Here is a 23,570-nt window from a genome sequence, read left to right on the forward strand (position 1 = left end):
AACAAAAGAGCTTCATCTTCTTCCTCCATTTCTTATTGTATATACATTTTCTCTTTCTTTCCTGCTGCCATGCAAAGCCACTTCGCCTTCCTCCTTCCCCTGCCTCACAAATATGCAGACACAAGAAAAATGTTGTAAATTTTACTTTACCTGAACACTTGCAGAAGATGAGGCAGCCACTTCTGATACAAGCTTTTCTTTTCTGTCTGCATTACTCTGGTCATCACAGATGCAGTCCTGCTTGAAGTATTTCCTTGGTGGAGGTTTGGGCTTTGATGATTTAGGTTTTCTAACAAGGATCTCTGATGACTTCTTAGTGTTTTGCAAGACTCGACCACCTTCACTACAGGTGGGAGGGGAATTTCTCCCTGAATTACTGGCAGAGAAAGAGTAGAGCAGCCCAGGCTGCTGGGTGATTGGTACATCTACGCTGTGCACTCTTGCTTTCAGGTCCGTGAGCTGGTGCACAGCAGCGGTGGCACAGGAGCCCCGGGGGTTGCAGCTGCTGTCGCTGCTGGAGCGGGTCATGAGCCGCTGTGCGCGGCGGCTGCAGCAGCCCGCGCTCCTGTCCGTGGGCTTCTCACCGGGCTGCCTCCTGTGCCAGCTCGTTTCCAGCCTCCGAACACCTGTGCCAGGAACGTGGGCAAAGTGTCTGTTAGTACGTGCAAAGTGCCCGCTTGTGAGAATCAGCTGATGAAATCTGCAGCTAAATGTTGCAGCATTTCTGAGAGAGAGAGGGCATGATTTATGTCTGGAATGAGATTTGAGCTACTCCAGCCTAGGCCTCAGATATGGGCCTTGTGAGGCCTTCAATCCCGTGATGCAGTTAGAAATTAAGAGCTTGTGGCGCAGTTAGAAATTATGTTAAGGTGTGATGTGAAGCACTGGGCTTTCTGGGTGCGAAGTATTATAGGTTTATAGTGTGAAGTTTAGTCCACTGTAAGACAAAGACAATGTTAGCTTGCCAATGAGAGTGCCTTTGTAATCTGTAAACTACACTGAAGTGCATATAAACTGCCATCTTCTCACTAATAAACAGAGAACGTTTGATTGACCATATTGGCCTGACCTATATTTGTCCAGTCCAGCTTTCCTGTCTAGTGAGGTACCTGGCTTTGGCTAAATATCATCCTAGGTGGATGCAAAGGTGTCATTTATGGATTGAAGGCTTGTAGGGTCAAGAGTCAACAGCCAAGTTCCTGAGCAACCAAATAACATTTTCCTTATATATGTCAGCACTATAATTTTACTGATGACTGTTACCTATTGGTTCTTTAGAAGACACTCAAAGGAGTATCATTACTAGGAGAGGATGTCATACCTGAGCTGGGCAAATAGCTCTGGCCATTTCCTCACAAAAATAAGGAATTAACAAGGTTTACCCCTAGGACATGACCTTCATAGTTCCTTGTTGTCATAGTCCTGTCACCTACAGACAGTGGTTTGAAAAGCTCTAAGCAGAGCTTGTGAATTGGAGAGGATGAGCAACTGTGAGAGGAAGTTTGCAAAAAAAAAATTTGTTCATAATCAGACAGACTTGCTCTTTTCTCATTACCCTGGTAATATCACTGGAGACATGTTAGGAGGGCTCTCCTGTGAGGTTTCCTCCTCTTTCTTTCTTTCTGCTCTGGGTAACTTGACTGTTACCCAGAGGATTCTAATACAGCATGTACTCATCCTCAACATCTTTCAAGTTAAAATTACCATGTCTCAGTGAATGCATTTATTCCCTTACCTTCAGTACTCCACTGGTGTCTCTCCTTTCCAAATCTGTTGCCTTCCACAGCTTGTGCAACAGCTTCTTTTAGCTGTTGCTCAGACACCTAGGAAATATCATGCCAAATATATATATTTGTATATATCCCAGTATATATGAAGTATAATCTATGGATGTGCTCTTTTTGGTGGCTGTTTAGGTAAAATGGGACCTTTCAAAGACAAACATTCTTTTGCAGCACTAGAAATGGAGTCCTGGATTTGTCAGTATAAGGTAACTCAATACAGCATGCTTTATGTAACCCTTTAAACTTAATAATAATTTATACAGTATTTGGTGTTATGAAGCATTTTGTTGAAAAACCTTGCAAGAATAAGAGATTTTACTTCAATACTAATTTAATTATAAATATTGGCAGGGCAAGACCTCAGTTTTAATTACTGAAAGAGAAGTGTATAAATATTTAATTCTTTTTGGGGAAGTATGTTCCCTCTTTCAAATTATTTACTTATTATTGTCAATTCTTTCTTACATAAGACCTGTGTTTTGGATTATTCCTTAAATGTTATTTCTGTTGTTTCCTTATTCATGGCATAGAACCTCATGTAAGACTATCACCAGTGATCTTCAAATCTTAAATGATTCTACTTAAGACAGTGCACATCTCATCTCAGCATTTTTTTTTGTGTGCAGTGAAGATCACAAAGAGATAAGCATCTTTGTAGTCAACATTTTTCTACCTGTATTAGATCAGCACTTGCTCCCTCTTAGTTCTCAATACGTGCTATATTGAAATTCAGAAAGAATACAGACTGTGCTACCTGTGGTTCAGGGTGTCTGCTAACAATGATTTGTACTGCACCAGGATCACAATGGCTCAGCACAGCATAAACTTCATTAAGGGTTGTATTTTGTACTGAAGTTTCGTTAATTTCAAGAATTTCATCTCCACACCTAGAGAGATATTTAGGAAAAAAAGAGAGATTATGTAAACAAGAGATTTTCTCCTGACCTTGTGTCCCCCACGTGAAAACATGCAAAAAGCAAATTCCTATGGCCAACCTCTAATTTCTTACAGATTAAATCTGTCTTTCTGTCCTGCTACAGAAAATAGAATGGGAATGAGTTGGATGTCAAGCAGTTTTGATCTGCAATGTTGCATGCAATCTCAGCTTTCTGCATGTTCAGCTGTGCACACTTGCTCTTTCTGCTGTCTGCAGCTCAACTGCTGCTTCCACCTACACCTTCCTTCCTTCCTTTCCAGTTAACACTTCACTTTTCATGTCTTTATAATATGTTAAGGCTATTTAAGGTCAGAAAAGGTGTTATGTTTCTGCTACATATATGAATAACTCATTTAAAAAATTCCAATAACAAACTATCAAAATCTGCTAAACTGGATTTTTCTAGATGAAATCCAGATTTGGCTCACATGGAAACTGAGAATGCCTTGCTCTGCTCTAGTTCTCACACACATTAAGAGCCTGACTGAAGGCATTGATTTGTATCATTCAAATATTCAAATAATGTAAGACTATAGTTCTTTCAGCTAAAGCATTAGAGAGAAAGATTACAGAATACCTAAACTTAAATCAAAAAGACTTCACTGAAACTCCTGTGTTCTGTTCAGGTCTCAATACGCTCAACATTACTAGCTGGTCAAAAACCTTTGAAAGTGAATTTCTACACTCTCACTAAAGCTCACTTCAGCAAATCTGTTTTTCTATTGGGCAAGAAGTAATAGAATTTAAGGAGCTTGTATCAGAAAAAACCTAGTGCTCAAACAAGCCACATTATGTGATATGTTTAGGGTTTTCTAAATACTTTCTCATTTGGACATCTCCTCCAGTAGCAATGCTACAAGTTTGTCTAAGACCTTCAAAGTTAACCTAGCTTGGGCAAGAGGCAGAGATTTCAGTGGGTTGCTGTATTTCTGGAAATCCCACATATCCTGAAGACATATGCTCCAACCCTGAGAATAGCACATGTGCTATAAACCCCAAATTCCCAGGAATCAGTATTTCTTCCTGTCCAAATAGGTCAAAAATAAACCCATAAAACAGATCAATGAGAAATTTGTGGCATAAGACAGCCAGCCTTTCTCATCCTACCTGAGTCTCCCATCCATATGTGCCACTGAGCCTGGTGAGAGGGTGTGAATAAAGATCCCTGAAATACACTGGAAGTAAGGGATGCTACATAACCCAATTCCAAGGCCAACACCTGGCTCTGAAAGAAGCAATAATAATTAAAAAAACCCCATAAGAAACAGTCAAAGCAAGCTATTGAAGAGCATTTTTAAAAAATTAATCAAATCTAATTATTTTTTTCTGCACAAACTAGAACCAAAGTCTTGTATTAATAAATGTTGCACATTCAGTATTTATTGCTGTTTCCACTGCCTTTTTCTAAACCTTTCAATTTTTTTATTGTTATGGGGGCTTTTCCCCCCTTATGATTAAAGTCACAGATACAATGGAATGCAGGTTAATTTTGCAAAATATCTGTCATTACAGAAGAATTCAAATTACTTTACAAGGAGACAGAATAGAAAAAAAAATTAAAGAGCTAAAATTAAGAGGCCAAACAAGCTAAAATTAAGGATATTTGGCTACTGTTAGCTATATAATTTCAGTCCTCCTTCTGTTTTATATAATACAGCTGTGTTATATGTTATATAGGACTCTGTGAGTTTCTCATCTTTGCTCTGGACAGACACTGATGTCAGATGCCATCCTGTGTATTTGATAAGTCACTGGTACCTCATAGAGGCTTTGCTTGATGCTCTGATGTGCCCATATTTAAAAGTTTATTTCATTGTGCCAATGGTTGTTTATAAATAGAAGATGATGACAGTTGGAGATGAGGTGAAAGAATTAGAGGAAGATATAGATACTTAATTTATTTAGTTTTAAGCCTTTTCAAGAGTGAAATTAACTGTTTGCATAATTATGGGTAAGAGTTGCACAGTCTGTTTAATAAGAGGCATTTGTTGACAAGAGCTTTACAGTTTCACATGAAGGATATGACTGTGACTCTAAAGCTTGAGAGCAAAAAACCCTCAATGATTGGCTCTTGAGGACAGATGGTGTTCAAAACCCTGCAGTTGACAGACACTTGTTAGCACTGACAGGCACCCCGATTTAATTTAGTGTATTAGAAAAACTTAGTTCAGGAAAAGAATCAGGTTAGTGAGGAAAGACAGAGAGCAAATGAACAGTGGTTTGTCAGTCAGTGCTTTGTTAGCAGTGCTCAGTTAATGTCAGCACTCACCTTTGTGTAGGGTAACTTCCATTATGACCCTGTCATTGGGCTTTGTAGGATTTAAGGAGAATGCTGCATTTTCTGAACTGAACGAGCTGTTTTCCTTGGTTATGCATGTACTGGAGCTCAGTGACTGACACAAGAGGGGTGACTGACAGCTGGAAGCAAAATGAGGTGTGCTGAAGCTTGTCCTGACTGTAAGTGTCAGAAGACCCTTTTTAGCCTGCTGGAAAGAACAGACAGGGAGTGAATGGGTTGAGCTCACATACACATTATGTCTAAAACCAGAGGTTGATCTGGAAGGAGGGTACATAACCTTAAATTTCTGTAAAGCATCATAATGTGTTAATCCATGCATGGATTCTCCATTCAGTTCCAGGATTTCATCACCTGTTTTGCAAGAGAAAGAATTTTATTACTATTACTGTATTCTGCAATAAATTACATGATACATGATTACATGATTACATGCACTCCAAAGGATTCTTGCAAATGCAAAAATGGATGCAGATGTAGAAGTCACTTTTGGCTCGTTTCAGCCTCAATCTGTCTTTCAGTGTCATTTTTTGGGAAGTGGGAAAAGGGAGAGAAGAGGTATTTTCCACCTTCTTGTAGCCTTCCATCAGCAGCAGCAGCTCCACCAGGAAAGATGGTTTTGACATAGATGCCTATTGGTCCATAAATGCTGTCTTTACCACCAACGATACTGAAGCCCAAACCCTAATTTATGGAAGAAAAAGTGTGTGAGAACCCATGTTCAGTTCTCATAATAGTTCATTTGCAGTTTCTTCTGCATTACCTACATGGGCAGTATTATCAGTGGAGTAGTATAAAACATGAAAAAATAGTTAATCACATTCCTGTAGTAACAGTAAATGGGAATTTCAGCAGAATCCTCTCATGTTTTGCTTTTTGTTTGTTCCCATCAATTAATCCACTATTATGTGCACATGGAAAGGTGTCTAAATTATTTTCAAAAATTTTTATTGGATATGAATTGGCAGCCTAAAAGTAGTAACTTGCAGTCACTTCTCTGCACTTTGCATATCACATTTGCGAGATGAAGTAAAACTCATGGTAAATCAACAGAGCCAGTCTTACCTTCCCTTGTCCTTTCATCAATACAATGTTTGAAATTACTGAAGCCTGTGAGCCACAGGATGTGTGCACAAGTTGTGCTGTACTTAGGGATCTAGATGGCCTCGAAATTGCCTGTGAATAATAAAAAAACCAACAAAACCCACAATTTTTCTATGCATAAGCAGAAATTCTTGAACATACATTGCAGCAACTTCTTCATTTGAAATTTCTGCCTTATAACTGATGGTACTAAACATTCTTTTTTTAAAAAAAATCTTTGTAATTTTCATAAGCCATTTGTTATTCAGCAAATTGCTGCTCAATGAATTTGTTCTGCAAGGGACTAAACAGGAGAAAAATTAGGATGTTGGTCCTTGAAGTGGTGCAATGGTGTAGAAAGATAAATTTGTGCTCTGGCTTGAGTCCCCATGCCAAAACTCCATTTGTGGTCATTAGGGGACATAAACAAGTATTATCATTTTTGCCTTCAAGAGCAGAACTAGAATCAAGACATGCAAAATCTTTCCTTCATCTTGTGACTAAAAACTTTATCTTGGGACATACCAAACCTTTTTAAAGCATTTTCCCCAAAATATGAATTTGTGCTGGATTTCCTAATTTCAGCCTCTGAGATTCGTCCTATTTTAATGAGCTTTTAATCAAGTATTTAGTGAAATTTTTAATGAAAACCTCCTATTTCAAGATGGATATGGGTATTACAGGATAATTTAAGCACTGACAGAAGTCATTACCCAAAGCTAACTATGCATGAAGTTCACCAGGGTCAGAGTTAATTGAACTCATTACACATCTGAGAGAGTTCAACTCTATTTTTTTGTTTGTTTGTTTTTTTTTATGCAGCGAAGTGAAACTAGCAGGCATTGAAGAGTGGAAGATCAGCCAAAATTTTGGCTTCTGCATATGCAAGAGTCTCAATTTTGACATGAAAACCAGATTATCTGTTCAACATGGGATTGGGAACAGGATTAAGAGGTGAACAGGCATGCAACACCAAAAACACACTCTCCAAAACGTATTTCTTTGTCAGATCAGGGTGATTGTTTATTCTGGGTCTTCTGAGTCTGAAAAGGGGAAATTTTCAGATTTCTTTTGCTTCTGTGTGAGAAGGTGTGGTTTTATTTCTTTTTGTGGTGGGTAGCAATACCCAAAACCAGGATGCTGCCAAAGAACCTCTTGAAGTGGGCAGCACGTGCCATGCAGGAGCTTTGAGGGGAAGGAAACCCATGAATCCTTGAGGACTTGTTTGTACACTCAGGTGTGTTTTGGTTGGGTTTCGTGCTCTGGTTTGCAGCCTCCTTATAACAGGAACAAGCCTTGGGTCCCTCAGGGTGGGTGATGGGCCAGGAGAAGGCAGGGAGCAGCAGGGAGGGAGGTGGGAGCTGAGTGTGAGGAGCTTTGCCTCCATCTCCTCCTCCAGGTCCGAGCCTGGGGACCTTTAGCCATAAACACCCCAACCCTCTCCAGCCTCTGATGGTCACTTAGCATCCGTCTGGAGAGCAGAGGAGCCAGTCTCCAGCCCCCTTTAACAGGCTGTTTAACTCTGCCTCCTTCAGCAGGGACCGTGGTGAGTCCGTACCCGCTGTGGCCATGGCTGGGCCAGCGCAGTGCCTGGGGGGACTGGTGGCATCGGGGCTCAGAGCAGGGTGGTGTAAACCCCCCTTGGGAATTTAGCCACACCATGGGACCTGCTGGGCACTGGTGGGGAGAACCTGGAGACATGGAGGTTTGCTGGCAGGGCCTTTGCTGCTCTCCCACCCCTCATAGAGGAGATGCGGGGGCAGAAAGCAGAGGAGGCAGAGTGACCATCAGAGTGACCATCACCCCGGCTGGGCAGAGGGGATCGGGCAGGACAGCGGCTGCAGAGAGCCCTGCTGGGGACATCTGAGGGCTTGCAGAGAGCCCTGTTGGGGACATCTGAGTTTCTCACTCACCGGGGCTCTCCCTGCAGGGCAGTCCAGCTGCTGTGACAGCGATTTTCGGCTGGCCAGGAGGGCGAGGGGCTGGCGGTCCCTGAGGGGCGCCGGGCCCTCCGCAGCGCCGGCCCAGGGCGGGCGCGCACCTGCAGGAGCGCAGAGAGGCATTAGTGCACTACCGCACTACTCACACCGTGTTCCAGGCAAATGCTACCCAGAAAGGCTTTCCCTTCGAACAATTCTTCCTGAAGGGATTGATGTCTTCAGCTGTCACTTAGACAACAGCAATTAATGTTGAATATAGTAAAAAGCATGCATTCCCTACCAAAAAATTGTTGGCCCATTTAGAGTACACCATTAAAAAGGCCCCAAACCCAAACTGGGATGCAGGATGTTGTGAGCACAGCAGCTGATGATTTTATGCATCAGCAATTCTTAGCTAAGGATCCCAGAATAAATTTGGACAACATTCAACATTTCTTTTAGCACCATAGTACCAGCACACAATGGGGGCCTGTGATCTGCGCTCCCTGAGTATTACAAGAGAACAGATTGTTGCTCCGCAACTTACTGGTGGAGTTACTGTGAGTCTGCTGACATGCAGCCTTACCGTGCAGAAAACCATTCTGTATTTCCAAAGGCCTTTCCTTACGTGTTGGTGTTTCCTAAAACAAAAACCCAACAAACTAAATCCATGGCTATGCAAGAAATTTCCAAAGTGGTCTATTCTTAAAAAGTAAATTTCTTCTATTTTGGTTTGCACAGATTTCAGCATGAATAAAAAAAAAAAAAACATGAAGCAAAATTCACTATTTAAAATAAATAGGAAGATAAAGGGGAATGAAGCTCAAAAGTTTGCTATAAAAATTATTATAATAAGGTAATAAGATAGAAATAGTTTCAGGTTCTTGGACAAAATGAACAGAAAATTTATTGGATACCCCCAGCTGGGCCAGACAGATTGTTGGATGTGTAGATATAGCCATGCTTATTTAATTTCTGGAGGTAGCTCATACTTTTCAAGTACTCAAGCACCTTAGGGAGGGGTTAAGTTAAGAGGAAAATTCTTAATTCCATATATGCAATGGTGGATAGGTGTCTAACTTCTGATTCAGAGGGATGGATGTCTTTTAGTCCAAATACAATCTGAACATTTAAAAACCTCCAAGGACTAAGTTTAAGAGTTTTCAAAAAAATTGGCACCTTCCAGTTGGAATCTCCTGTTGCTTTTGAAAATATGGTCCCTAATTCTAGCATTTAAAAACTTGTAGATTAAACATTCAGCTTTTTAAATGCAGGTATTTAGAACTGTTGGAAAATAAGTATATGATCACATCTCAATAACAGTTGATGTTAGGAATAATTTCTGGGTGGTTCCTGCAAGTCCTGATTCTGATCCTCTTTCTGTGAGGCAATTACTTTGATCCTGAGGGAATCCCGGTTAAAGGGAGAACATTACAAAATACAGACACCATATGGAAAGTGATATAAATAAAACAAAATGCCAAATTTTTGCTCAGTATTATTCTGCAGGAGCTGAGACAGGGAGCACGACATGTATGTCCTAATCTAAGTGGAGCCAACCAGGACAAAGACTTTGTTTCAGAATCCTGATTTCAGGAGTTCTGTTTGGAGATACAAGACCTATGGAGTGCTAATTTTCCTTTTGGACAGCAGGTGGGGGTATTGCCAAGTAGCAAAATCCTACTAGGGCTTTCCAATCCCATTCCCTTAGGGAGCTCTTCAGAATAAGAAATACAGAGAAGATTCTTAAAGGTGAATTTTGAAAATGATTTTGCAGTGTTTCTCTTGCCAAGCTAGCTAGCTTGAAAAGTCTTTGTTATTAACTACAGATCCTAAATTCACAGAACTACTTTGTTACAGGGGCGGCTCCCTGGCTTTTCTGGGATTCATGGATCTTCCCTTAAATCCATTTCTACCTTTCTTCAACTTCTAAATGGAAAATTAACATTGGCAAGCTGTGTGTTTCTAAAAGAAGGGTTTTAACAGCCCTTTCTAGAGTTTCCCAGAGACCTGGCCTCCCCACAGCCTCTGTTTATCTGGGAAAAAGCTGTGCTGAAAGTCACCAGAGTCTGACCACAAGAGATTTTGGGTTTTGTCACAAAAGGCAAAACCATCTTCAAATGTCTGATGAACAAATTCCCCTCCTCTCTAAAGTAAATGTCCAATCACCCCACAGTTTCTCATGCTTACTTTGTGAGCCATCATCATGTTCACCAGCTGTGACGTTGGGGGAATGAGAGACTCAGCCTCCTTTCTGGACAGGTCTTTCAGTGATTGTACATTTAATGTTAACAGTTCATCCCTTGGGCTCAGGCAGCCATCCCTTAAAGAAACAAAAGAAACATTTGTATATTATTTCACATGGAATAATGTCCCTGTTCCATGTGCTACCTGTCTCTATCTGAGGAGTCAGCTGCAGTTCTCCCTTTGCCTTGACCAGGGCTGCCCTGGAGTGCCTGGATGTGTGATACACCCCATCCCCTGCTAGGATTTTTCCCCATTGCTGCTCTCTTCTGCTTAGTCCTGGTGATCACACAGCTGGCATTCAGGCATGATATTCCTCCCTTCTCACCATCTTGCACTCAAAAGTTGATCAAAGACTACATTTCCTTCCTGTCAGGAACCTTGGCTCACATTGCTTTCCAGTGGCTTGTGGGACTGATGCCACCCTACACTGCCCTTTAACAAGGCATCACGATCTGAAAACCTGATGTTATGTACACTCATTCTTCCAGGTTTTATTTCTTGGTGTAATTGAGCAGCGCAGATCCCTGAGTGGCCACAGCTTTATTTTTCTACAATCTTGACCTGTGTCTCCAACTGGAAGCAATGTAAGGATTGATTCCCAGACATCCCTTCTTTTAACTGGAGCTGAGCTTCCAGTCATAGCTTGTCACAAAAAGCTGGTTGTGCAAACAAATGTCTCTGTAATAACTTGCTACCTCCACATGTACTGTACCTGTTTGCTGGGCCTTCAGCAGGCACGTGGCTGCCTGTTAACCCTTTCCAGAAAGATGCACATCTCGGGCTCCTGGAGAGTTTGATTCCTGAGCTGCTGTTCCCTGGTGTTGAACACAGCCTGCAGATGCAGCTGTCCTGATCCAGAAGATGAAAGGTTGCATGAACAAAAATGTACTAAAGCTGTTAAAAGTCACTTACACTTATTCTGAGCCTTTTAAAGAGAGGCTTAGAATCAGGTTGCCTCCCAGGAGAACAGGAGCCTTTAACACTGTCTGTTTGAGAAAAAGCAATGGTATTATAGAGTCAGTGCTTTACAGAAGTTTTTCCTTAGGACTTCAGTGCCTTCTGGCTAAAGGGGGAAGAATTAAAATATAGTGTCCCTTTGCATGAGGGGAAGAGAACAGAAAACAGACATTTCATAGTAACTGGGTAAACTTTGCCTATGCTAATCTATACTAACTTTGCCTATTGTAAGAAAAGATAGGGAGGAAAATAAACACATGCCAGAAAATTAAATGCTCTGGAAACCACAAGATGTCTGAATGGAAAATAAATAAAATAAGGGTATACAAAACACTAGAAGCTCCACCCCTGCTGCTGACTTGTTAAGTGGGAGCAATGGACCAGAGAGGTCTGCAGCAGTGGAAAATTCTTTGTCCATTCCAGACTGGTTGAAGTTGCTGCAGTCTGCATTGCATCTGGAGGACTAATTGTAAGTATATCTTTAATGCAGATATGAATCATTAACACAGGACCATTCAGAAGGAGAAGTAGTGCTTTGAGACATATATGGAAAGCAAAGAATGGAGCAACTAAGCACATGAAGCACAACACATTTGACTGGGAAATACACTCCTGTGGCACGAATGTGAACACCTAGAAATTTTAAATAGATGAGGAAAGCTGGAAAGTTAGCACACAATTTCTTTTCCATTTGCTTAGTATTTCTCCTGATTCAAGATAATAATTAATTTCTCACTTATTCTGCTCCCAACTGAACCCACCTCCTCTGCCCTCGCCAGCCTCTCCATACTCCACAAAGTGAAGAGGGCTCTCAGTGTATCCTGGATCCAGGCTTGTTCCCAAGAGATTTGTATGACTGAGGTATAGATTTCTGAAGGGGAGGCAAATTTCATATGTTAGGACAGGCCACAAAACATAACAGTGGTCAGCTGTCTGTGTTGCTCCCAGGGCCCCTGGTCAAAGTGGCATCAACTATTTCCAGTAATCTGTAGACTTCTGAGAGCACAAGGAAAGGTGTGTAGCCACTTTCACCATCAGCAGGGCTTCATTTCCACTCTAGGCAGAGTTCATACAACCCTGAGGATGAGAACCATTGTTCTTCACCAAAAATTAATAGGTATTGCATCATTCCTGACTGACAGCAAACACAAAATGCAAATTTACAGCAATGTCAATAAAGGTCATTATCTTTCAGGCTGACTGCCGAAGCCTGGCTCTCTTTCTGAAACCTGCCAGAGTAAATCTAAGGCTGTGAATTAATGAAATATTTAACTTGGGGCCCTGGGCTCACTGCAGGCTGAATTCAGTAGGTAATGGATAAGAGCTATACTTGTATTGACTGACTCGTTAACTCTGTGGGTTTGCTTGCATTCCAGATTGTCTGCCTTGGATGAGGAGTGTCTGAATTTTACGAAGCCTTTTTTGTTCATGAAGAATTCTTCTAGTGAGTAATATGTTGGTAAGGATATAAGCATGGACAGAATTCTATCTTAAACCAGTTGGCTTGAACTCTAATATTAGTTTTGGAGCTTTTTATTTACTTTTCACCCAAGATAAATATCTTGGGAAATACTTACTTGAAATCTGGATTACATAATATTCTCTTTTTTTTTAATCTTATGGCAGTTCTTTGATGTCTTCGGCACAGTAATAAAATAAAAGTTAACATTCAGATGCCTTAAAATTTGAAATCTTGAGTAGCAAAAAATGTGAGTTCCCTTTTCTCTTTGTTTGCACTGTCCTTTATTTCAAGAATTATTATGACATTACAGGCCAGATTCTGCATAGATGGAGCAGCCATTGAAACAGGGTTTTCAGTAATGTGGTATGTTTGTTGTAAAACATGAAAAATGTAAGATAGACATTAAAGGTAGGAAATTATTCTGCCATTTGACTATTTATGAGATCTCAGCTGCTTGTGGACTGGGGCTGTTGTGAAAGAATAATGGTATTTAAAACTCAGTGTTTAAGAAAGTAATTTTCTGTTTCCTGTAGTCAGAATTCAAGTTTGGACTTGCCAGCTTATCTTCTTAGGAGTCCTTACTCTTGTGAAATGTTCCCTTGAAAGATAAACATATCTTCTCACAGACACCTGTCAGATACACAGTTTTGCACAACTGTTCTCCACACTTCATTTTCTTGTTCATTTTCATAGGCCTTTTCAGACTGTCCCCAACTCACCTCTGTTAAAAGCTGAGAGCTATAGCTTGTTCACAGTATATGGCTACTGTGCTCATCAAGTTTATAAACATCCTCCTAGTTAATTGTCCAAAAGTGTTGTGTCTCTGCCCAGCTTCACAGGACATCACAGAGAGCAGTGGGTTTGGTGCTGAGGTTTTTCATTGCAGCACCATGTAAGTCTTTTGGGGAAGAGATTGTGTTTTGTACAATTGGACATGTGCCAGGCTGGAAATTCTGGGTTGTAGTGGAACATCCATATGAAACATCACCAAATCAAAACTGATATGACGATTTTTCCAGGAACAGTAAGTTGCATGCACTTAGTCACTAAGAATGTAGAGGTTAAATCCCTTGTACACAGCAGAAAAGTCCTGGGAACAATTTTTGTTTAGATTTGCAGTCATATTACCCATTTGGGCTACATTTCAAATTCGCTCTGTGTCTCAATCATTGCTGCAATTCATTTAGGTGAATTACTTAAAAAAAATAAGTTTTTATTGGTCTATGGACATGTGGCAAATATCTGTATGTTGTTAACATTTGTATTTTTTGGGTCCTGGATATAGATCATTATATTCATGTCCAAGTTATTGCAACATGACAGAAAATTAATAAAAGCTGTTTTTCAGAAAAATAAATATTTGACCAATTCTTGTGCCTATAGTCAATTGGCTTTGGATTTACTTATTTAATATTTTTTTCCTGTCTCTGATTATTTTATGCATAGAAATACTGCTGATGGTTCCAAGAGTAAAGATAGTATTTATTTTTACATATTTTTCTTTTTTAAAGTGTTCTGTTTGTTTTAAAAGATGATTTGTAAATCTGAATACAGTGAGTACTGAAAATTTGCTAAAAGCTGTTGTCAGGTTTGAGGTGGGGCAGGTGGATCCTGGGCCAGCCTTGTCTCTTCATGATTAGAAGATATATTTAAACATATATTTTCTGCCAATGAATAAACTCTCTGCTTTGTCTTCCAGAACTTCAGGACTCTGAGGAAACTTTTATCTGCATTGCAAGTTCCACTCAAAGCAAAATTTGTATTTAAACTGAGTCTGCTTGGCTGAAAGATAAAAATTAAAGGAGTTTAAGAGCCTTCTTGAATTTTCCACAGGTGAGAATAGATTAACTTTTCTTTTGTTTTGTTCTGGAAAAGTAATTTGTACATCCAGGCCAACTCTCTCTTCCTGTTCCCATTTTTTGTCATCCAAAATGCAAAGCTTCTGAGGATGTTTTTTATCTGCCATTTAAAAGATTCCTTTTTCCTTCATGCCTTCATTAGACATTTCTAACTCAGAATCCCATCTCAAAACATCTAATTCCAGATGTTGTTTAGAAATAAGGGTAACCATGGCATCTGTAGAAAACTGAAAAACTTTGTGCACTCTTAAAGTAAGACACAGTAGTTAGATTGTCTGACTTGAAATGTTATACAAGGCTAGTTCAAGTAAGGTCTTGGACTCAGTTAACCAAGTGCATGACAATGAGCTAATTGACTGCTGGTTTTTAAAAAAAGGAAAAAAATAAAAGGAAAAATATATCTAACAGCAGTACAATAATGTATTAAAATACTTAGTTTTTCTGGTCTCCAACACCCTAATGACTGTGAAATGGCTGGGATTTCTGAGAGAATATGGTCTTTGGGAATTTTCTTCAAGGAGCAATTTTTTTCTTCATCAGTTCTAACAGAAAGGGCCAGAGTCTCTCTGGCATAAACTCACTTCACTGGCTTTGACATACGCTAGCCCAATGCCTTGGTCTTTTAAAAATATTTATAGTAGATGTAATTCATTTTCCCAGCAGCATATTCCCTTTGAAACCAGTAAAATGGCAGAAGCTGGAAAGCCAGGATGATGCAAGGAGCAGGGCACGAGACCAAGCTTTGCCCTAGACTGACAATTCAGCACATCAGATGTTAGAGAAGGACCTTTCCCCCCATCATCTGCCCTCTGTGAGTTTTCCTGGGAGCCTTTGCTGGCCTGCATTTTGCAGCACATGCTAATGGAACAGCTCCTCTCCCAGCTTGCTCTGAGTGATGACCAGGGTGATGTGCAGCAAAAGAAAGAAGGCTGGGCAGACAGAAAGAGAGAAGTGTGAAAACTGAGGAGAACACATAAATATCTAAATAAATGCAGTCTCTTCTCTTGGCTTTAGTTTTCCATCCTGCCCATGGGCTTGTGTTTGAGACATTACAGTCTGTTGCCATAGCACTTGTCCTGGTACCAAAGGACCAGCTAACTGGTGTTTGCATCAAGGCAAGTTAATAAAATTCTATTCTGCTGATGACCATAGGAGAAAAAATACCTTTTGCCTTTTCCCTCCTTCAAGCAGAGGGTCAGGGACCAAAGGAAGAAAGGGTGCAGAAGTTTCTAGAACCAAGTAGAGCCAAGTAGTCTGGTCAGCTTAGTTCCTATATTTATTTCATCAGAATTCAATCCCTTTTTATTCTGTTTTATTCTAGATGCTATTTCAACCCTGCTGCCAGCCCCACTGGTAGTTCTCATTGCTTCCCAGGGTTTTGGGAGTGTTGGGAAGATGTAATGGAATGCTTCTTGGAGCAGTAGAAGTGCTTCTTGCAGCAGCTCTCACACTCAGCAGAGCCTGCTACTCTCTGAAGGAGTTGATATAATCTATTCCCGCCCAGTTCTCCAACAGTTGGAGTGATTTCAGTCTGAGCAGGCAAAGACATCTTCCACAGTGTTTGCTGTGTCCATGCTCAGGGTATCAGATACTGTTTACCATTTCTTTGGTGTCTTTCTTTCAACCCAAGTGAAAATTACTTATTTTGTGAGAAGCAAACTGTAAAGGAGATCTGTTTGTTTATACATAGACCAGCTGGCAGTCCATCATACCACAACAAGCACACCTCATCTCAGGAAGTGTCTGAACAAATGATGCCAGGGTAACCCTGGGCCTCTAGAAACAGCAAGGAATACTCAGTATAAGTGAATAGTTGGTCAGAGAAGCCAAATGAATTAAAAGACTGTTCATCTGCTCTCATTGCTGATGGAATTTTAGAGAAGGGAAAAAAAAACCTCTGTTATGTAGTCCTGCAACACTGATTTGCTACTCATTTATTGCTTATAGTGGATCCCATGCAGTCAGCAGAGTATGGCTCAGAGAAGCACTTAAGGTTTGCAACAGAAAAAAAGGAATTTGCATTTTGAGTACTGATGTTACAAGTTCCCCTTTACTCTGGAGAATACATGCACAGGGAACATTAAATCATGCAGCACTTTTAAGCATTCTTCTCTCCTTCCTTGTGACAGCAATATTAAGTTGTTCAGTTCTGTGGGAGTTATTAACACCTTCAGAGTCACGCTTAGGGCTGGAGGTGCTGGAAAGCAGAAGAATAATGGAATATCCTCAAGAACACCAGGAAAGAATGGAATCAATTTTCTTGAACAAAGACAAGGATTCTTCAGCTCTGAGTCACACATCATGAATTTCTGAAGTGTCACATTTAGATGGAGAGAGAATTACACTGGGACATGAAAAAATGCCTGTTTGACTTCTTAAAGAGAGAAGGCTTAAGCTTTGTAAGACCTGTGGTACAGGAAGATTGTTCTGACAGGCTTGTGCCATATGGAAGGTAGAGATCACTTCTTTCATACTCCAGGGAGAAAGCCTCAGCAGCAGCAGCACAGGACAGGGTTGGGGTGGCTGTTACCAATGTTCATCCTACTTAGCAAGCCAAGATAAGACTTCAGAATCACTCATTGATCCATGACTCTGAAAGGTATGGAAGATTAGCAAGTAGCATTTGAAGAGGTTTAGATTGCTACAAGAGCTCTGGAGTGGGAATTTAATGGTACTCATAGTGTACAGCAGCACTAAGTGACCCAAATGCTGCTGTGAGGGATGGAGCTGATGACTAATTTATGTCAGCATCTGACACATGTTCTTCAGCAACACTGATGCTTCAGCTTAAGAGTGGATTTATATCCTTAGCAGTTCTATTTTATGTGTGCAAAGGCATTGTAGGACTTAACTCTGGTCCCCAGGTCCCTGTTTTATCTGCTTGCCAGCTATTAGAGCAAACTATCTAAACTTCCAGTCTGAGATAAGATACTGAGGAGTTGCATGCGGCTATGGATCACAGCAGTATTTGGAGCCCTGCAGACTTAGGAGATGTGCAAGGAAATAAACTGTGGCAGCTGGCACACACCTGAGGGCTTCAGCTTCTGAAAGTGCACAGAGGCCAGCTCCTTCACTCATACAGACATCAGCAGGGTGCATAAGGACTGCTTCCACAAAGAAGGAGTTGGCATGGTTTTGCAGGAGACTGAGTAAGTTTTGGGACTTGGGTCTTGTTTTCTGTCAGAATGCAATAGTAAGTTATTTGGTTTTGTCTTCCTGCTGGGACTTTGCCAAGGGTGGAAACACCTTGCCTCCATCCTGCTGCAGTCTTTGTAATGCTGGGCAAGCTGTGGTCATTATTAAGGGTAAGGGGAGATTCTGATTTTCAGTAGCACTTGTGCCACTGTGTATTTAGACATAGATGTCTAATTTTAGACAATATATATTTTATTTTATATGAAATAAAACAGAATATACAAGAACAACTATTCTGGTGAAAAAAATCAGTTCTTTCACATAAGCATGTATCTGCACAGATAAAAGGCATGTAATAAAGGAGGTGCCAGGATGCCTCAGGTGCCCCACTTGCAGTGAGGTCCCTTTTACACATCACAGCAACTGATGGAACAGAAAGTGGAAAAATTAGGCTATCCTGCTGAAAGAACTTTCTAAAGCCATCTAAAATATATTGCTCTGACAGAAAATTGTTCAGCTTGTTAGAGTTCACATAGCTGATTAAAGAATAACACTGAAATATGAGGCTCTTAGACTTTTCACATGTCTAGGAAATGTGACATCTCTGGTGGTTTTAGGGTCATCACTACTTTCTTCCTGAATCAGAGGGAAAGAGCATCTGCCTACTTAATCTCCTGTGTCTGACACAGTATTAATATAAATCATGCTTGCATGGCTTGTGAGATATCATGGTATCACATTAGAAGAGCCCTTTGCTACAATGACAGGTTTATATTTTGAGCTGAAGAGTTTCTTGCAGATAGAACACGCCAGCTGTACTTGTCTGAGCACTGACAGTGGCCTAGAGGCACTAATTTCAGCAGATTGTACATCAGCAGAGTGCAACAGCACAGCAGGGGAGCTAGTATATTTTCCTGCCTTTTATGCAGAGCAGGAACACTGCAGGTTCATAGGCTCTGAAAAAGCCAAGTAGACCCCTAAGTTCCTGAGAAATATTAATTAATCCATTTAGGAGCTACTGCAGTGGGAAACATTACAATACACAGCACGAGTTGCCTACCTTGGTGAGGAACTTTCTTCTCGTGTTGTTGCGGTTCTCACTTGCTGCAGCTTTGGACTGGAGAATGCTGGTGACCACACGTGGAGGATCAGGTGGGCTGTCCTCTGCCTCTGATGTGCATGGCAGCTGTGTTCTGGGACAGCAGTCAAAATCCTCTTGACCCCAGTTGGTAGAGATCTCAAAGGGATCAGGACATTTCTCGTCAGGACTTGACCCATCGTCACTGGTTTTGGCATTGCAGAGTATAAGTGATCTTGAAATGGAGCGAAACTTTCTGGACTTCCTGTTCCCAGCATTGTTCTTCTGATCCATCCTCAGAGAGCTGCTGCTCTTTTTCCTATCATTCTCCCATTTATGTGGCATGATACTTTCAATAATTTTCTCTGCTTCTGTGGTGCTAAATATCCTCCAGAAAAGGAAATACAAAAGTAAGTTGTAACATACCCCACTTTCTCCCACTTATTAACCTACGCTCATGGAAAGCCCTAATGAATAAATCGAATCAACAGAGCCTTTCAGTCTGAGAACAGCCACGTGATATCTCATGACTTGCTAATTCTGCTTCTGTGCAGAGCTCTCCTAGATCCTCCTTCACCTTTTCATTCTCTTACCATGTTACCCAAGCAGAGTGGAGTGCTTTTAATAAATGTTTGTGATGCTGCCATTGTCTGCTTGCTTTGGGCATCTGCTGAATTTGCATGTTGAATTCCCAAATTGAAAAGGAAGATACTTTAAAAGCATTACTCTATCCTCCTAATATTATTTGGAAAGAAGAAGCTCATTCTGAAGTTTGATTCATGAAACCACTGTAATTCAAAGAAGATTAATCAAATTGTCAACTCTAGATTCTCTGCCTGGCACATCCGAGTTGTAAGTGGTTTAGCAAAAGTCAATCTTAGCCTTGAGAGAGTAAGGGATGTAAGGCTGCCATAAAACTTCCACTTTTGCAAACCAGAGCTCACTTAAGACTGTGCATTTAAGAGTAACAGAGAGATCCAGTGAAGCACTTAAGATGTGAATATCTGATTAGGAATTGAATTCTATAAAGGAATACAGCTCTAGTACATCAATCAAAAAGTGTCCTATTACAGAGATGGTTTGTTTCATCTCATGATTCAACATATAAAATTAAGATAAATTGAAAAAAATATATGCAATCAAAATACAGCAAAAATTTGGAGCTTTTGTAAAATGAGTAATGTAATTAAGAGGAATGTATAATGATCTTTTGTAAAATGAGTAATGTAATTAAGATAACAAAGGGGTTAAAGCTCAAGAAAATGCTTTCTAGAAATGCTTTGGTAGGTATGTGTCAACACTGAAAATCCAATAAGAGGATGTCTACATTAATTACTTTGACTCTCTCACCTAAGTTTTATTCTCATGTTTACTACACAAACTTTTCTCCTCACAGAACCTAACTGATATTACTGTTGTCATTCAAGAGAAAATAGCAATTGAAACATATGTATTTGCATAAATCAAAGATGCCATAGGTGTTACACAAAAGACCTGAAAATCAATGTAATTTAAAAAGCACTTTTGAGGTATCCTATTGAGAGAAAAATTTGTCCATCGTGTTCTAAACTGGAGTGTTGTGTTTGGTTTGGTGTTTTTTTCCCTGTTTCTGTGCAGAATTAGGTAGATATGTATGCACTTTGTAGCTGAAGTTCTGCTGGTAAATCAGAAATAAAGAAGGCAGATTTTATAAGGCTCCTTACAGCCACGACAAGAAACACAGGCCTCCAAATTCAGACCAAACCAGATTTGAATAATAAATACAAGTCAACATTGTAATAAAGCTGCAGGATTGTTTTTCTTGGTATTTTTTTCTTATTTAATTAAACAGGGAAAAAAAAAGCAGATGATAAACTCTATGACACTGAACACCTGCTTAAAGGAACTATGACACTGCTGGAGTAATCCACAGTTCAGCATGAATATGAATTTGCTTGAATTTCTAAAATTAAAACAATTTTCAGGTGCAGAAGAGATGTCCCAGGGAGAAGGATGTTTATTTGTGCAGTCTTTTCTGGTGTTTTTGATAGGTAATGCTTTTACATCTTTCCATCATTACTTATTTTCTATCACATCACTCCTATTATTGCTCTACTCCCTTATGTCTCTTTTTCCAAAACAAAATCCCTAACGCTTCAAAAACTCATGTCCTGATTATTGGAACTCCAGGGATTTCCAAGCAAGACACTATTTCAGGTGGAAGTTTGAAACTAGCCAGGATATGTCAAGTTCCCCAAAGCTGGTGTGCTTTCTGTGTGTCGTGGGGATCCTCTCTGCTCCAGTGGGAGTCTGACCCCGCTGGATTGGAACAGGGGAATGGAAGTCATTGGTCTCCCAGCCTCCCTGGCACTGGCATGAGGGAAGCTTGCAGGGTCAAACTGGACTTGCATATTCCCCATCCCCTTCAATTCACAGAACATTCTACTTTTTTTCTTATTTTCAGAGTAGCCGCTCTTATGAATGAGAAGTTTGGTGTGATTGAGAACTGCCCAGCAGCACAGCCACACTCTCTTCCTGTGACACAGAGCACACGAATGTAAGGTTTGGAGATCTTGTTTGTGACTTATCAAAAATGCACTTTTTAGTGTTATGGTAAGTCTAAAGCCTTAGTCTACCATCATATACATGAACTAAATATTTGAACTCAGAAATCCCATCTCCACTGTATTAGGAAATTAATCTTGTTAACGTCTATGATGTTGTGTTTCCTTGTATGACTAAATGTAAAAATGCTATCTGGCCCATTAGACCAGAATGTGGAGTTGAAAAGGAAAGAATGTCTGGGATAAAGGGAATTTCTGCAAGTCTCTACTCTCAGCACCTGGGTAGGAAGCAACAGAGCTGGAGGTGAGTGGAATGTGCATCACTTGAAAATCCGGTGTAGGGATCGGTGCCCCTTCTGTGATACTGGCAATTGCTATTAGACACTGGCAACAACATCACAGATGTACCCAAGCTGCACATTCAGACCTAAATAATACTGCCCATGTGGGGAAATTAAAAGAAAGAAGACTTTGCATTCAAGTATTTCAATTTTGTGCAAAAATTAAACACACTCTTACTTTTCTCAAAGAGGAATTATTTTAAAAGAGCTATTAAGCATTTGGATAAGCAGAGGACTTGATAGCTTAATGGTCAGAATGCAGCTCTCTGGCGACTGGCATGCTAGAATGAAGTCCTTTTTTGCTCTGCCTGAAGCTAGTGGGCTTAAGGGAGAACTGCCATCAGTACTAAATGTCCAAGAGGTGCCTCTCTGGCTCTGCTAAACATCTGGGATGCAGGGATGATGGAAGCACCTGTTGAAACAGTGAAGGAAACACGGGTCTAAGTGCATCCTGCTTTCCCATCCCCCTGTAATGCTCCTGAGAAATTTTATCTTATGCAGAGAGAACTCTCTGCCCTGCTCCATCAGCTGTTTCCTCCTCCCCCATCCCCATGAGAGCTCCATCCACTCAAAGAGCAAGTTTAACCCTGAATGACTTACCCAATCCCACAGTGAGACAAGGGCTGACGTGAAAATAAACCCACTGGACTTGAACACTTCCAGTTAAATACTTGCTCTTGCTATACGTGTTAGATCACAAGTCCTAACTAAGGCAACATTCTTTCCAGAGCTGCTGATTCAGGGTTGCATAAGTGACAGAAATATAGGAGGTATCAAAAATGTAGTTTATAAATTTTCCAATAAAAATATCCAGAACTGTTATTTTACACAGCATACAATATCACAAGTACCAGAGAAGCTTTATGATTCATTGCCATCTTCCACCAAATTTAATTTGAGATATTGATGGCATGGACAATTACTTCAAAGTCAATTCTCTAAACCATTCGTCTTTTTCTACAGTGCACTCACTGCTTGTCATTTTCTTTTGCCATTCTGATACCTCCAGCTTGCCTGATGGAAGCTGTCTGTGGTTTGTAATGCAAACCAAATGTTCCTTCTATGTTTCTTTTTTTTTTCCCCCAAGCTTTATTTTTCCAGCCTTAAATCTTAAAAGTTCAAACTCAGACTGTCTTCTGCAAACAAAATACATGATCTGAGCTGTAGGCATTTGGTTCAAATTTTTGGTTGGATATTAAACCAAGCATTTACAAGATACAAATAATTTGGTGTAGCTCCCAGATTGAATGTGAATGCTCTGCTGTTAACCAGACAGCAGGAAATACAGGACTTTACTAGCAAGAACAAGATGAGTTTTACATTACCAAGTGCTAGCAGCATCCTCTTTTAATCTAGATCTTGCATCCTAATTTAATCTAGATCTTGTATTCTTACTCAGATTCATTGCTGCGCAGTACTATTAGCACTGACTAGGGTTTCCCCACAGTAGGTAGAGCTAAAGATTTGGAAGTTTTCTAATAAAGAGGAAGAAACTCTCAGAGAGCAGAATTAAAAAATGATAATTAAAAACCCTAATGGTAAAATAAAAATTTAAAAGGAAGAACTTACAGCAGCGAGGCAGACAAACCTGACTCCTGCAGAAGGCTGTTCCTCTTCATAGGCCTGGCAAAAAAAGACAGAGTGAATAATTGAAAACACACTCTCCTGGTGCCACGTGACTCAGTTTCAGTAATTGTGCTCAGTACATTGGAACGGAGCTATTGTTTCCTAATTGAAGAAAATGTCAGCAGGGCTAGATAAACAAAAGCATTGGGATGTAGTATTGGGGAAGCTGTTTCCAGCAGGCTCCCAGCTACCTGGACATGGCAGAACCATTTAAGGAGTTTGTGTCATTTGTTTTCACCCATCACTCTCTGGTCTGAGGTTTGATGGGGTTCAGGCATGTTAAAGCCACCTGAGGGGAGCTGG

At 40.4% G+C, this 23,570-nt stretch overlaps 1 protein-coding gene across 8 annotated transcripts in view; it reads right to left on the reverse strand.

Moving 5' to 3' along the window:
• Positions 1-23,570, reverse strand: part of IL16 (interleukin 16) — a 41,063-nt gene that overhangs the window by 7,457 nt on the left and 10,036 nt on the right. For 3 of the 8 annotated variants that reach the window (XM_085588313.1, XM_085588310.1, XM_085588311.1), the window contains 14 exons: positions 23,211-23,264; positions 18,740-19,145; positions 10,979-11,115; positions 10,210-10,342; positions 8,606-8,660; positions 8,014-8,141; positions 6,083-6,193; positions 5,587-5,701; positions 5,298-5,371; positions 4,991-5,204; positions 3,829-3,946; positions 2,539-2,671; positions 1,736-1,823; positions 151-626 (listed from right to left, as the gene is read on the reverse strand). In XM_085588313.1, the coding sequence (XP_085444439.1) occupies positions 151-626; positions 1,736-1,823; positions 2,539-2,671; positions 3,829-3,946; positions 4,991-5,204; positions 5,298-5,371; positions 5,587-5,701; positions 6,083-6,193; positions 8,014-8,141; positions 8,606-8,660; positions 10,210-10,342; positions 10,979-11,115; positions 18,740-19,145; positions 23,211-23,260 (2,238 nt within the window). In that variant the 5' untranslated portion in view covers positions 23,261-23,264. Of the gene's footprint in view, positions 1-150; positions 627-1,735; positions 1,824-2,538; positions 2,672-3,828; positions 3,947-4,990; positions 5,205-5,297; positions 5,372-5,586; positions 5,702-6,082; positions 6,194-8,013; positions 8,142-8,605; positions 8,661-10,209; positions 10,343-10,978; positions 11,116-11,984; positions 18,700-18,739; positions 23,265-23,570 lie in introns of those variants that run through there. The other 5 variants (XM_085588314.1, XM_085588316.1, XM_085588315.1 and 2 more) reach the window with 5 other exon arrangements.

Source organism: Lonchura striata, chromosome 10, assembly GCF_050655825.1.
Source record: "Lonchura striata isolate lonStrDom1 chromosome 10, ASM5065582v1, whole genome shotgun sequence".
In the NCBI taxonomy this organism is placed as follows: Eukaryota; Metazoa; Chordata; class Aves; order Passeriformes; family Estrildidae; genus Lonchura; species Lonchura striata.